Raw genomic sequence first — 14,547 nt, 5'->3', positions numbered from 1 at the left:
CTACTGTGTGGACTGCTTCCCATGTTGGAACATACTCCCTTTTTAATTCTATTATTATTACCAGGCACTTGATCCTATTTATATGATCACTTTTTTTTTATTTGTCAGAGTTATAGACAGAGAGAGAGAGAGAGAGAGAGAGAGAGAGAGAGAGAGACGGAGACAGAGACAGAGAGAAAGGTCTTCCTTCCATTAGTTCACTCCCCAAATGGCCACTATGACCGGCGCTGTGCCTATCCAAAGCCAGGAGCCAGGTGCTTCCTCCTGGTCTCCCATGTGGGTGCAGGGGCCATCCTCTACTGCCTTCCCGGGCCACAGCAGAGAGCTGGACTGGAAGAGGAGCAACCGGGACTAGAACCCAGTGCCCATATGGGATGCCAGCCGCTGCAGGTGGAGGATTAACCAAGTGAGCCACAGCGCCAGCCCTAATAAGATAACTTTAACACTTAATCCTATCTATATGTTCACTTTAACACTTAATATGATCACTTTAACAATTAAGATGGCATTTTTACCACCAAGCTTAATGGGATTTAGAGTCCCATGACAAGTTTTTAAACTATACCCTTATAAGTAAGTCCATAGGAATGTATGCAGAACTATACAGCTTTACAGTTACAAAATTCCTCCTCTCTCTTTTATTTCCACTCTTATTTTTTGCTGAGATCTATTTTCAGTTGACTTTATACACATATTATTAACTCTGTTAAGTAAAAAGTACAACGAATACTATGAAGGAAAAAAAACAAAACAAAACAAAAAACTGTTTCTTGACTTTCAAAACAAGGGCAGCTCAAATCATCCCTTCTCAAAGTGTCAATTTCACTTCTACCGATTTTGTTTTAGGTGCTCTATTAGTTATCACAGATTGGGGAGAATATATAGTATTTGTCTCTTTGGGACTGGTTTATTTCACTAAGTATGATGTTTTTCCAGATTCATCCATTTTGCTGTAAATGACCGGATTGCATTTTTTTTTACTGCTGTGTAGTATTCCATGGTGTACACAATCCATAGTTTCTTTATCCAGTCTTTGGTTGATGGGCATTTAGGTTGATTCCATGTCTTAGCTATTGTGAATTAAGCTGCAGTAAACATGAGGATACAGATAACTCTTTCATATGCTGATTTTACTTCCCTTGGGTAAATTCCCAGGAATGGTATGGCTGGGTCATGTAATAGATCTGTATTCAAATTTTAGAGGTATCTCCTAACTGTCTTCCATAGTGGCTTTACCAGTTTACATTCCCACTAACAGTGGATTAGTGTACCTTTTCCCCCACATCCTCACCAGCATTTGTTATTTGTTGATTTCTGTATGAAAGCTATTCCAACTAGGGTGAAGTGAAACCTCATTGTGGTTTTGATTTGCATTTCCCTGACAGCTAGTCATCCTGAGCATTTTTTCATGTGTCTGCTGGCCATTTGAATATCCTCTTTTGAAAAATTTCTGTTTAAGACCTTTGTCCATCTCTTAACTGGGTTGTTTTGTTGTTTTGGAGTTCCTTGATCTGTTTGTATATTCTGGTTACTAATCCTTTATCAGTTGTATAGTTTGCAAATAATCTCTCCCATTCTGTCAGTTGCCTCTTCACTTTCCTGAGTGTTTGTTTTGCCATATAGAAACTTCTCAATTTGATGTAATCCTGTTTGTTAATTTTGGTTTTGACTGCCTGTGCCTCTGGGGTCTTCTCCAAGAACTCTGCCTTTGCCAGCATCTTACAGGATTTCCCCAATGTTCTCTGATAATTTGATGGTGTCAGGTTGTAGATTTAGATCTTTATCCATGTTGAGTGGATTTTTGCGTAAAGTGTAAGGTAGGGGTCTTGCTTCATACCTCTGCATGTGGAAATCTAGTTTTCCCAGCACCATTTGTTAAAATGACTGTCCTTGCTCCAAGGATTGGTTTTAGCTCCTTGGTCAAATATAAGTTGGTTGTAGATGTTCAGATTAATTTCCAGTGTCTCTATTCTGTTCCATTGGTCTATCCATCTGTTTTTGCAATAGTACCAGGATGTTTTCATAACTTCCTTGTAGTATGTCTTGAAATCTGGTATTGTGATGCCTGCGGCTTTGTTTTTATTGTATAAGATTGCTTTAGCTATTCGAGGTCTCCTGTGCCTCCATATGAATTTCAGCATCATTTTTTCTAGATCTGAGAAGAATGTCCTTGGTATTTTGACTGGTATTACATTGAATCTGTAGATTGCTTTTAGAAGCATGGACATTTTGATGATATTGATTCTTCCAATCCATGAACATGGAAGATTTTTCCATTTTTTGGTATTCTATGTCTTTCTTTAATGTTTTGTAATTCTTATTGTAGAAGTCTTTGACCTCCTTGATTAAATTTATTCCAAGATATTTGATTTTTTTTTTTTTTTTTTTGGTAGCTACTATGAATGGGATTGATCTTAGAAACTCAGTTTTAGGGGCCAGCACTGTGGCACAGTGGGTTAATGCCCTGGCCTCCTGGCCTGAAGCGCCGGCATCCCATATGGGCGCCGGTTCTAGTCCTGGCTGCTCCTCTTCCGATCCAGCTCTCTGGGATAGAAATAGAATATGGCCCAAGTCCTTGGGCCCCTGCACCCGCGTGAGAGACCCGGGAGAAACTCCTGACTCCTGGCTTCGGATTGGCGCAGCTCCAGCCATTGCAGCCATCTGGAGAGTGAACCAACAGATGGAGGACCTCTCTCTCTCTCTCTCTGCCCTTCCTCTCTGTGTAACTCTTTCAAATAAATAAATCTTTAAAAAAGAAACTCAATCTTAACTTTGGTATTGTCTGTGTATACAAAGGCTGTTGATTTTTGTGTATTGATTTTATATCCTGCTACTTTACCAAACTCTTCTATGAGTTCCAGTAGTCTCTTAGTGGAGACTTTTGGATTCCCTATATATACAATCATGTCATCTGCAAATAGGGATAATTTGACTTCCTCCTTCCCAATTTGTATCCCTTTGATTTCTTTTTCTTGCCTAATGGCTCTGGCTAAAACTTCCAGGACTATATTGAATAGCAGTGGTGAGAGTGGGCATTCTTGTCTGGTTCTGGATCTCAATGGGAATGCTTCCAACTTTTCTCCATTCAGTATGACACTGGCCATGGGTTTGTCATTAATTGCATTGATTGTGTTGAGGAATGTTCCTTCAATACCCAATTTGCTTAGTGTTTTCATCATGAAAGGGTATTGTATTTTATCAAATGCTTTCTCTGCATCTGTTGAGATAATCATATGGCTTTTGTTCAGCAGTTTGTTAATGTGATGCTATCACATTGATTGATTTGCAAATGTTGAACCATCCCTGCATACCAAAGATATGTATAAGTAGATTATAAGTAGATAAATCCTACTTGCTGTGGGTGGATGATCTTTCTGATGTGTTGTTGGATTCGATTGGCTAGAATTTTTTTCTTTTTTTAAAAAAAGATTTATTTATTTATTTGAAAGGCAAAGATACAGAGAGGCAGAAGCAGAAACAGAGACAGATATTCCATCCGCTGGTTCACTCCCCAGATGGCCTCATTGGCCAGAACTGGGCCAATCTGAAGCCAGGAGCCAGGAGCTTCTTCTGGGTCTCCCATGTGGGTGCAGGGGCCCAAGCACTTGGGCCATCCTCCACTGTTTTCCCAGGCCATAGCAGAGAGTTGCTGAACTCCTTCACCCACAAGGCTATGGCAGCTTGCAGCAAAGGCTGTTCCAGAAAGAGCATCCACGTCACCCAGTTCTTAGCCAAAGATGGGAGCTCTCTGAAGACAGCCAGACAGGTGGCAGGGTGCCCATACAATCGATCCAAAACCCCAGGGCTTAGGCTCCCTAAGAATTCCTGCAGATTCCTGCATTGTAGATGCACCCGGTTCAGTCCACCCCTAGAAGGGGCACTCTCCATCACCACTCTGTGCCGACCCCCCTCACTCGCCCCGAGTCTCCAGCCGTCGCTTAAACGGAGCCAGTGTCCCGGAGATGGAGGAAAGGATGGTGAGGAAATGAGAGAAAAAGATGGAGAGCAACAAGGGATTTCACAGCAGCCCAGAATGGGGAAAACAGAAGAGAAGGAAAGGAAGAGATTGGCTAGAATTTTATTGAGGATTTTTGCATCTATGAAATTTTTTTGCATCTATGAAATTGGTCTGTAATTCTTTCTCTGTTACATCTTTTTTAGGTTTAGGAATTAAGGTGATGCTGGCTTTGTAGAAAGAATTTGGGAGGATTCCCTACCTTTCAATTGTTTTGAATAACTTCAAAAGAATTGGAGTTAGTTCTTTAAATGTCAGGTAGAATTCAGCAGTGACTACATCCATTCCTGGGCTTTGCTTTGCAGGGAGGCCCTTTATTACTGATTCAGTTTCCATCTTGGTTACAGGTCTGTTTAAGTTTTCTGTGTCTTCATGGTTCAATTTAGGTAGGTTGTATGTGTCCAGGAATCTATTTCTTCTAGGCTTCCCAGTTTGTTGGCATACAGCTCTTTGTAGTAATTCCTGATGACTCTTTTTATTTCTGTGGGGCCTGTTACATTTCCTTTTTTATCTCTAGTTTTATTGATTTGGGTCTTCTCTCTCCTTTTTTTTGGTTAGTTGGCCAATGGTCTGTCAATTTTATTTATTTATTTTTTTTTTCAAAAAACCAGCTCTTCGTTTTGCTGATCTTTTGTATTTTTTCATTCAATTTTGTTTTCTTTAATTTTAATTCTTTTCTCCTACTAGTTTTGAGTTTGGTTTGCTGTTGTTTTTCTAGATCCTTGGGGTGCATTGATAGCTCATTTATTTGCTGCCTTTCTAATTTCTTGATTTAGGCACCAATTGCTATAAAATTTCCTCTTAATACTGCTTTTGCTGTATCCCATAAATTTTGATATGTTGTGTTGTCATCTTTACTTGTTTCCAGGAATTTTTTGATTTCTCTTTTGAGTTCTTCCATGACCCACTGTTCTCTCAGGAGCATGTTGTTCAGTCTCCATGTGTTTGCATATGCTCTGGGGATTCCTGAGTTGCAGATTTCCATCTTCACTCCATTTTGGTCCAAGATGATTTAGATTTTTTGAATTTGCTGAGACTTGCTTTATGGCCTAGCATGTGGTCAATTCTAGAGAAAGTTCCTTGCACTGGTGAGTAGAATGTGTATTCTGCAACTGTAGGATAAAAAGTTCCATAGATATCTGTTAGGTCCATTTGGTCTATAGTGTCGATTAAATCTGCTGTTCCCTTTCTGATTTTCTGTCTGGTTGATGTGTCCATTGCTTAGAGTGTAGTAAAAAAGTCCCCCAATACTATTGTATTGGAGTCTATGTCTCCCTTTAGATCCCTTAACAATTCTTTTAAATAGCCAGGTACCCGGAAATTAGGTGCATATATGTTTATAGTAGTTACATCATCCTGTTGATCCCTTAATCATATATAGTACCCTTCTTTGTCTCTTTTTAACAATTTTTGTGTTAAAGTCTATTTTGTCTGATTTTAGGACAGCTACACCAGCTCTTTTTTTGTTTCTGTTGGCACAGAATATCTTTTTCCATCTTTTCACTTTCAGTGTGTGTGCATCTTTGTTGGTGCAATGTGTTTCTTGTAGGCAGCAAATAGATGGGTTTTGTTTTTTAATCCATTCAGCCAGTCTTTGTCTTTTAACTGGGGAGTTGAGGCCATTTACATTCAAGGTTGACTTTTTTTTTTTTTTTTTTTTTTTGACAGAGTGGACAGTGAGAGAGAGAGACAGAGAGAAAGGTCTTCCTTTTGCCATTGGTTCACTCTTCAATGGCCGCTGTGGCCAGCACACCGCGCTGATCCGATGGCAGGAGCCAGGTACTTATCCTGGTCTCCCATGCGGGTACAGGGCCCAAGCACTTGGGCCATCCTCCACTGCCTTCCCTGGCCACAGCAGAGAGCTGGACTGGAAGAGGGGCAACCGGGACAGAATCCAGTGCCCCAATCAGGACTAGAACCTGGTGTGCCGGTGCTGCAGGCGGAGGATTAGCCAAGTGAGCCGTAGCACCAGCCAAGGTTGACTATTAATAAGTAATGACTTTGCCCTGCCATTTTTTGTTGTTGTTGTTGTTGTTGTACAGGCAGAGTGGACAGTGAGAGAGACAGAGAGAAAGGTCTTCCTTTGCCGTTGGTTCACCCTCCAATGGCCGCCACGGCTGGCACGCTGCAGCCGGCGCACCGCGCCGATCCAAAGGCAGGAGCCAGGTGCTTCTCCTGGTCTCCCATGGGGTGCAGGGCCCAAGCACTTGGGCCATGCTCCACTGCACTCCCTGGCCACAGCAGAGAGCAGGCCTGGAAGAGGAGCAACCAGGACAGAATCCAGGCCCCCGACCGGGACTAGAACCCAGTGTGCTGGTGCTGCAAGGTGGAAGATTAGCCTATTGAGCTGCGGCGCTAGCCTGCCCTGCCATTTTTCCAAAGACATTCCTAATTTATTCTTTGAGCTTCCCTTGATCTTTTACTGAGGGATTTTCTTCCTTTACCTTCTTTCTTATTGATGACCATGGTTCTGTGTTTCTCTGCAACACATCCTTAAGCATCTTTTGCAGGGCTGGATGGGTGGTGACAAATACTGTTATGGAAGGTCATTATTTCACCTTCATTCGTAAGAGCTTCGTAGGGGATAATATTCTGGGGTGACAGTTTTTTTCTCCTAAGACTTGGACTGTATCTCGCTATTCTCTCCTAGCCCGTAGGGTTTCTGATGAGAAGTCCGCTGTGAGTCTAATTGGAGATCTTCTGGAAGTAATCTGGTGTTTCTCTCGTGCACATTTTAGAATCTTCTCTCCATGTTTACTGTGGTGAGTTTGATTACTATGTGTTGTGGGGAAGATCTTTTCTGGTCATGTCTATTAGTTCTTTGTGCTTCCTGTACTTGGATGTCCCTTTCTTTCTCCAAATTAGGGAAGTTTTCTGTTATTATTTCACTAATAAAGCCTTCTAATCCTTCAGGAACTCCTAGAATCCATGTTGGGTTGTTTGATAGTATCCTATAGATTCCCAATAGTGTTTTATAGTTTTCTAATTTCTTGTTTTTGGTTTGACTATATAATTTCCTGTGTTTTGTCTTCTAAGTCCAATATGCTTCACATATTCTTTTGCTAAGGCTTTCCACTGCATTTTTTTTTAATTTGTTTTGTTGAATTCTTCATTTCATTTTGATTTCTCTTTAAGATCTCAAATGCATAGGGGAAATTTTCTTTCATGTCCTGTATGGATTTCAGTAGTTCATGCATTTGCTTCTGGTTATTTCTGTGTAATCTTATCAGTTTTTTGAATTCCATTTCTTGCATTTCTTCCATCTCATCATCTTCACAATCTAGTATTGAACGTGTTGTGTTCTTTTGGGGGAGTCATGTTGTCTTCCTTATTCTTGTTTCTTGAATTGGTGCCTTGTTGTTGTATTTGTGGAGGTGCTTGTCGGCTTTCTTTCTTTTTTCTGCTATGGTGGCTTTTATCTTTGTACTATTCCTCTGTAGTGGAATGTCTGTTTTCAGTGAATAGGTAGAGGCTTGTATTGGGTGTGGCCAGGGAGCTCTGTTCAGTTCTCCAAGGTGAAGGGCATGCCTAAGGTGACATACCCAGGTTTGGCGTGGTAAATATCCTTTTTTTAAATTTTTTTTTTATTTTTTATTTTTTATTTATTTTTTTTTTGACAGGCAGAGTGGACAGTGAGAGAGAGACAGAGAGAAAGGTCTTCCTTTGCCGTTGGTTCACCCTCCAATGGCCGCCGCGGCTGGCGCGCTGCGGCCAGCGCACTGCGCTGATCCGATGGCAGGAGCCAGGAGCCAGGTGCTTATCCTGGTCTCCCATGGGGTGCAGGGCCCAAGCACCTGGGCCATCCTCCACTGCACTCCCTGGCCACAGCAGAGGGCTGGCCTGGAAGAGGGGCAACCGGGACAGAATCCGGCACCCCGACCGGGACTAGAACCCGGTGTGCCGGCGCCGCTAGGTGGAGGATTAGCCTAGTGAGCCGCGGCGCTGGCCTTATTTTTTATTTTTTGACAGGCAGAGTGGACAGTGAGAGAGAGAGACAGAGAGAAAGGTCTTCCTTTGCCGTTGGTTCGCCCTCCAATGGCCGCCGCGGCCGGTGCGCTGCGGCCGGCGCACCGCGCTGATCCGATGGCAGGAGCCAGGAGCCAGGTGCTTTTTCCTGGTCTCCCATGGGGTGCAGGGCCCAAGCACCTGGGCCATCCTCCACTGCACTCCCTGGCCACAGCAGAGAGCTGGCCTGGAAGAGGGGCAACCGGGACAGAATCCGGCGCCCTGACCGGGACTAGAACCCGGTGTGCCGGCGCCGCTAGGCGGAGGATTAGCCTAGTGAGCCGCGGCGCCGGCCCCCTTTTTTTTTTTTTTTTTTTTTTAATCAGAAGGGAAGTTTATTCTGCTCAGCTGAGTGCCTCACCTCAAAGGAGGCCAGTACCTGAGCACTAGCCCCAGTAGGCATATTTGTCCACTCTGGCCTAAGACCACACAAAGTCCTCAGTGTCAGCTCAGATTCCCCAGCAGTGTCCCTCACCAGGTAACCAGGAAGCCCTGAGTGTATGGAGTCTCCCACAGTGACTGCCCAGACTCCCATCCACACTGTGAGTCCTCCCACACAGCCTCAGTTTTTTTCATAGTCTCAGCGCAGAAGCCTCCCACAGTCACAAGCTCCCAGCCCCTGTTACTTCTCCCCACCAGAGTCAGGAGCCTCCACTCAGCTGCTTGCTGGGCCCAGGCACAAGCTGATGCAGCTGTTACGTATGTCCAAAATGGCGCCTGCTCTATGGGCTTGTTACAGGACACCATTGTAAAGTGATCAGGGAGAGAAATGTGTCCCTCCTCTTTTTTTTCTCCTCTAGTTTGGCAGGTACATTATCCCTCCAGGCTCCAAGCCGGGTTCCCTCGAGGCTCCTGCAGCTCTAGCATCAGTGGTTTGGGCTGCTGCAGTTTGGTCTCCCTTTCCAATGCTGGTGCGCAGGCTGTCATCTGCACAGTGTCTCTAATTACTGTAGCATTTCTTCTGCCATTTTCTCCCTAACTCTTCCCTGAGACTGTACTCACTCCACTTTTTTTAAACTATCTTCTCCTGGACTAGAGCAGTAGGCTCCCTCCCTACGCCGCCATCTTGGAACTCCTTGAGAGAGAGGTCTTATATCTGCTTGTTCACTCCTCAAATGGCTGCAGTGGCTGGAGCTGAGCTGATCAGAAGCCAGGAGCCTCCTCCAGGTCTCCCATGTGGATGCAAAGGCCCAAGGACTTGGGCCATCCTCTGCTGCTTTCCCAGGTACATTATCAGGGAGCTGGATTGGAAGTGGAGCAGCCAGGACTTGAACTAGCGCCCATGTGGGATGCTGGTGCTGCAGGCTGGGGCTTTAACCTGCTGTGCCGGCTCCCTTTCAAGTACATTTTTTAAAAGGAAAATCATAATTCTCAATGATCCTAGCATCCCCCTTCAGAGTAGCCTTTCAGTAATATAACAGCTGTGTCCTCTTGTTGGTGAGGCTGCAGATAAATGGACAGACTTGTGTGCTGATGGTGGGAATGAAACTGGAACAGTCAGTTATGGGGCGGGATGGTAATGATCTTCAGTCCCCTGGTTCAATCCCCAGACGGCTGCAACGGCCTGGGCTGGGCCAGGCTGAAGGCAGGGTGTCAGGGGCCCAAGCACCTGGGCCATCCTCTCCTGATTCTCCCAGGCCATCAGCAAGGAGCTGGACCAGAAGTAGAACAGATGAGACACAAACCCACGCCCATATGCGGCAGCTTTACCTGCTGTGCCACGATGCTGGGCCCTGAATTTGATTTTATTTTTTTAATTGAAAGGCAGAGTTAGAAAGATCTTTCATGTGCTGGTTCACTCCCCAAATGTCTACAACAGCTGGAGCCGAGCTGATCCGAAGCCAGGTGCTTCTTTCAGGTCTCCCACATGGGTGCAGAGGCCCAAACACTTGGGCCATCTTCCATTGCTTTCCCTGGCACATTGGCAGGGAGCAGCCTGGATGCAAGCCAGGGTCCGTATGGGATGCCGGCACTGCAGGCAGTGGCTTTATGTGCTATGCCACAGCACCAGCCCCAATTTAAAATTCTTTTAATCCTAGTTCTCATCATTATACCACTGTGCCAACTTGGAAATGTGTCAGAAGTCTAAAAATTGTCTCACCAGGAATTCTACTACTTTGAAGATACTCTAAGGAAATAACCAGGAATCAGTACAAAGATTTTTTTTTTTTTTTTGAGATTTATTTGCAAGTCAGTTACACAGAGAGGAGGAGAGTGGTTTTCCATCTGCTGGTTCTCTCTCCAATTGGCTGTGACTGCCAGAGCTGTGCCAGTCAGGAGCCAGGAGCTTCTTCCAGGTCTCCCACGCGGGTGCAGGGGCTCAAGGGCTTGGGCTATCTTCCACCGCTTTCCTAGGCCACAGCAGAGAGCTAGATCTGAAGTGGAGCAGCCGGGACTTGAACTGGTGCCTGTATGGGATGCTGGCACTGCAGGCGGCGGCTTTACCCTCTACGCCACAGCCCCAGCCTCCAAAGATTTCTTAAGATTCATTTTATATGAAATGTTTGGAAGAGTTAGAGGGAGAGAGCAATCTTCCATATGCTATGCTTTTATCACTCCCCAGATGGCCCCAAGGGCTGAGGCTGGGCTTGGCTAAACACAGGAGCTTCATCCGGGTCTCCCACATGAGTGCAGGGGTCCAAGAATGTGGGCCATCTTCCACTGGTTCAGCAACAGGGAGCTGGATCGGAAGTGGAGCAACCAGGACTCAAACCAGCACCCAGAGGGGATGCCAGCACTGTAGACAGTGGTTTAGTCCACTGTGACACAACACTGCACCAGTGGGTGAGCACAGAGATTTCTACAGAAACCTAGTGCTCTCAGGCAAGCCCATGTTCATTTCTAGGGGGCCGATCAAATCAGTCATTGTTTTCCCAAGTATGCAGATAGACGAATCATGGTGCCCTGTTCCGGAGTAGGGTGTGAAATACAGTGTAGGTGGGGACTTCAGAGAGTCCATGGAAAATAGAAATAAGATCACGCAACTTGAGTGAACTTCGAAGTTTCAACAGCCAGGTCTTCCGTCAACTGGAAGATTAGTAGGGAGTGGGACCCAGGCACTGTGATACGGGATAGAGGCATCCCGAGCAGTGATGGCACCGCCGTGCCAGACGCCATCTTGAAGCCCCATAGTAAGTCTCCATGGGCGTGGTTTTCTCCCCAGGCTGTCAGCCACTGTCGCTGTAGGAACAGCGTCTCTCTCCTCTCTGCTCTTGCCTGCCTATCCACCCCCACCCTCGCAGGAAAGCTCAGGTCTGGCCCAAGAGAGCTGCAGTCCCCAGCCCTGCTCCATTCTGGGACCCTCCTCCGTCACTCCTCTTCGCTGTGGCCCACACTTAACTCCCCACTGCCTGCACACAGTCCTCCACATGGCATCCGGAATCCATCCTGCCTGCTTGCCCCCGCAGGTCACTGGGGGCGGGGCCCCCCTCCACTGGCCATTCCCGTCGCTGTAGTCTTCTTCCCCTCTCTCTGTAACGCCCTTCAGCCTTGGGTCTCGGCTCAGATGGCACCTCTGACCCCAGCCACAGTTGGTCTAGCCCGGGCTCCTCCATCCACCACGCTCTTCCTGCCCTGCCCTCATTCGCTAGGTTTTGCTGCCCCTAGTAGGCCGCAGCTGTGAGCACAGGGCCCGTGGCGCTGGCTAAGAGTGGCCGCGTGTTCTGAGCGATGGTGACAGTGCTGTCTGGGTTTGTTTGTCCTCTGAGTGTGCCAGGGTTTCTGCTCAGGCACCAGAAGATCCCCAACTGCGTCTCGCCTGCGGGGCGCTCTGCGCTCACCTCTGCCCCTGTCCCCGTCCCTGCAGGCCTGCGGAGCGATGCGACAGGCGTGATGGAGGTCGAGTCCTCCTACTCGGACTTCATCTCCTGCGACCGCACGGGCCGCCGGAACGCAGTCCCCGACATCCAGGGCGACTCGGAGGCTGTGAGCGTGAGGAAGCTGGCTGGAGCCATGGGCGAGCTGGCCCTCGAGGGCACAGGTCAGAGGCCACAGGGGCCGCCTGGGGGTGGCTGGAGAGACCGCGGGGCTGCAGGTCGGAGGGCGCCAGGTGTCTCAGCCGAGGAGTCACTTGCTTGACTAGGAGCCCAACAGGTGCTGTGTTCCTGGCCGAGGAAGTGTGTAGGGGGAACGCAGCACCCGCCAGCCTGGAGTCCCCCCAGACACCAGCTACTGCTGCCAGAGGCCCCTGCGCCCTGCACCCCCCAGGCTGTGACTGTCACGTGGCCCCCACCTGCCTGGCAGCTGTCTGGTGTTCTGGGAGGACCTGGACCCTGTTTTCCCCATATAACCCTAGTGCAAAGCCCTGGCTTGAAAGGACTGGGTGGGGACAGGGCATGCCCCTCACCCCCACCTTATATAGGGACAAGCTGCAAGCCACAGGAGCCAGGCGATTTGCCTGTTGCAGGCACAGTAGTCTCCAGCCTCCACCCTCATCTTCCTCCCCTGTGCCCTCTCTCCCTGCTCCCATCAAGCCCTGTACGTTCTGGAAAGGCCCTATTGGTCCTTAACACAGCCGCCCGTGGTTCTCGCTTCGCTCCGCCCCTTCACCCCCGCTACCGCAAGGGGCATGCCACCCCTCCCCCCCAACCTCTAGTGCAGGGTCTGGGTCCCGTGCCCTCGGTGCCTGGTGGTGTTGGGCACATGGGAGAGAGGCCTGGTTGCCAACTGACTGCATGACCAGCAGCCCAGCTGTGCCGCCGGGCACACTGCCATGGTGCTCTCCAGGCGCTGTCCCCACCCTCGGCTCCAGCAAACTCGGTCTTATCTCCTTCCACCCTAGCACTGGCCCCGGGCCCTCAGGAGGTTGACTTGGGACCCGTGGCATGTGGGTCCTCTGGGTCCGTGGCTTTTGCCCGCCAGGGGAGAGTCTGGGCAGGAGTGACAGGCCTCAGCAGAGGGAATGCAGAGTTCCAGGCGCCACCCCAAACATTCCGACCTCACAGCCCTGGGAGCCCCTATCTTAGCTGCCTGGAAGGCTGTGGCTGGTCCTGTGGAAGCCTCGCCAAGCACGCTGTGCAGGGTCCTGCAGGGACCACATGTGCTTCCTTCCTTTGCCTGATGGTGAAACAGGCGAGGCCCCCAGCGGGTGGCAGAAGGAACGGCCCGAGGGCCTGCCCATGGCCGAGGGGCCGGGCTGGTCAGGAGGAAGCCTCGCCCTGGCGAGGTGACCACACACAGGCCCGCGGCTGCGGGGCCGGGCGTTGGGGGGATGTCACCGTCCTCTCTAGCTCAGGAAGCAGAGTGCATGGGCTGAAGGGGCTCACGCAGGGCCCCTCGGAGGGCGTGGTGGAGTTCACTGGGCAGCTTGCAGAGTTCCTGCTTGCTGGGGCGGTACGCTGCATCTGGGTGGACCCTAACCAGAGACTGCTGCTTCCTGGGAGGAGGTGCTAGGTGGGGGAGGGGGGCACTCCCTCCAGTTCACCTCCTGGTCTGCCCAGCCACCTGCTCCCACACGGCCCTGCGCCTGTGAGCACCCATTGGGCACTTGGCATTGGCTGGCTTGCTCTAGGGCTCCCACCCCCAGCCTAAGTGTTACACTACCGACACTGCGTACATTCCCCTGGGAAAACACAGACCAGATTGAGTTCCCTTGGGCCACCACTGCCCAGCCTCATCCCGTCCTGCTCCCTGGGCTTAGCCAATCACCCCCCCACCCCACCCCATGTCTCTGTGCCTAGAGAAACCTGTCCCTCTCTCGCTTTTCCAGCAGGCCAGGGGGAGGCGAGCACCGCAGACAAGGAGGCCAGCAGCCAGCCCGAAAGCAGCGACGGCACCGCTTCAGCTTGAGCCTGACCTTGTCCAAGGAGGCTGGAAGAGAGAACCACTGTCCCTCCCGGAACAGGAGCCCTGGCCGGCAGCCTCCTCTCTGAGCCCCATGCCCCAGGCCAGACTGAACGACCCCTGAGGCCTCTGGGACCCCCCCACACCCCCGGGGACGCCCTCTGGCGGCAGCCCCAGGCTCCGCCTTCCCAGCACCTCCTCACTGAGCCCAGGTACGCTCCACAGACACTGCCGCCCCAGGATGTCACTCAGTGGGTGCCCTGTTCAGGGGCTGGGCCTGCCCCCGCTCCCCCAGATCGCCCTCTTGGGCAGGGACCTCGTCCCGACACCAACCCCCCTCTGGAGCTCCAACCAGGTCAACACCTCCCTTTTTTAAAAAAAACACTTTTAACCTTTTTAAAACCTTTAAACCTTTTTCAGCAGACTGGGTGGGTACTGACCGTGGATTCACTTTTGTAAAGCCTTTTTAAGCTAAACTCCGCTCTCCACGCAGCCCCGAGGCCCCTGGGAGCCTCACAAGCCCTTTTTCAGGGAAAGGATTTTGGCTCAAAACCACATGCATCTGTCTTGACCCCTCTGCCCACATCAGTGATGCTCAGGCCCCAGGAAATAAACGCTGGTGTCCATGTGACCTGCTGAGGCTCCTGTCTCCTTGCAGCAGCCAACCCGGGGGCTGCTCCGGCCGAGCGCGCTGCTGGCTCAGGAACCCCCAAGGGAGGGCTTCCCTCTGAGCCCTGGGGCGTGAG

General features: G+C 49.4%; 1 protein-coding gene across 43 annotated transcripts in view; it reads left to right on the top strand.

The window, feature by feature from the left end:
- The window catches only part of PKIG (cAMP-dependent protein kinase inhibitor gamma), a 99,168-nt gene extending 84,736 nt beyond the window's left edge, over nucleotides 1-14,432 (top strand). For 17 of the 43 annotated variants that reach the window (XM_008274485.4, XM_008274479.4, XM_008274480.4 and 14 more), the window contains 2 exons: nucleotides 11,826-11,999; nucleotides 13,728-14,432. In XM_008274485.4, coding sequence (XP_008272707.2) covers nucleotides 11,852-11,999; nucleotides 13,728-13,807 — 228 coding nt within the window. In that variant the 5' untranslated portion in view covers nucleotides 11,826-11,851 and the 3' untranslated portion in view covers nucleotides 13,808-14,432. Of the gene's footprint in view, nucleotides 1-6,665; nucleotides 6,778-11,825; nucleotides 12,000-13,727 lie in introns of all 43 variants that reach the window. The other 26 variants (XM_070051804.1, XM_070051795.1, XM_070051798.1 and 23 more) reach the window with 3 other exon arrangements.
- Nucleotides 14,433-14,547: the final 115 nt, after the last annotated feature.

This window comes from Oryctolagus cuniculus, chromosome 11 (genome assembly GCF_964237555.1).
Source record: "Oryctolagus cuniculus chromosome 11, mOryCun1.1, whole genome shotgun sequence".
NCBI lineage: Eukaryota > Metazoa > Chordata > Mammalia > Lagomorpha > Leporidae > Oryctolagus > Oryctolagus cuniculus.
Note: the sequence above shows the minus strand (reverse complement) of the source record. Positions and strands in the feature narration are given on the sequence as shown.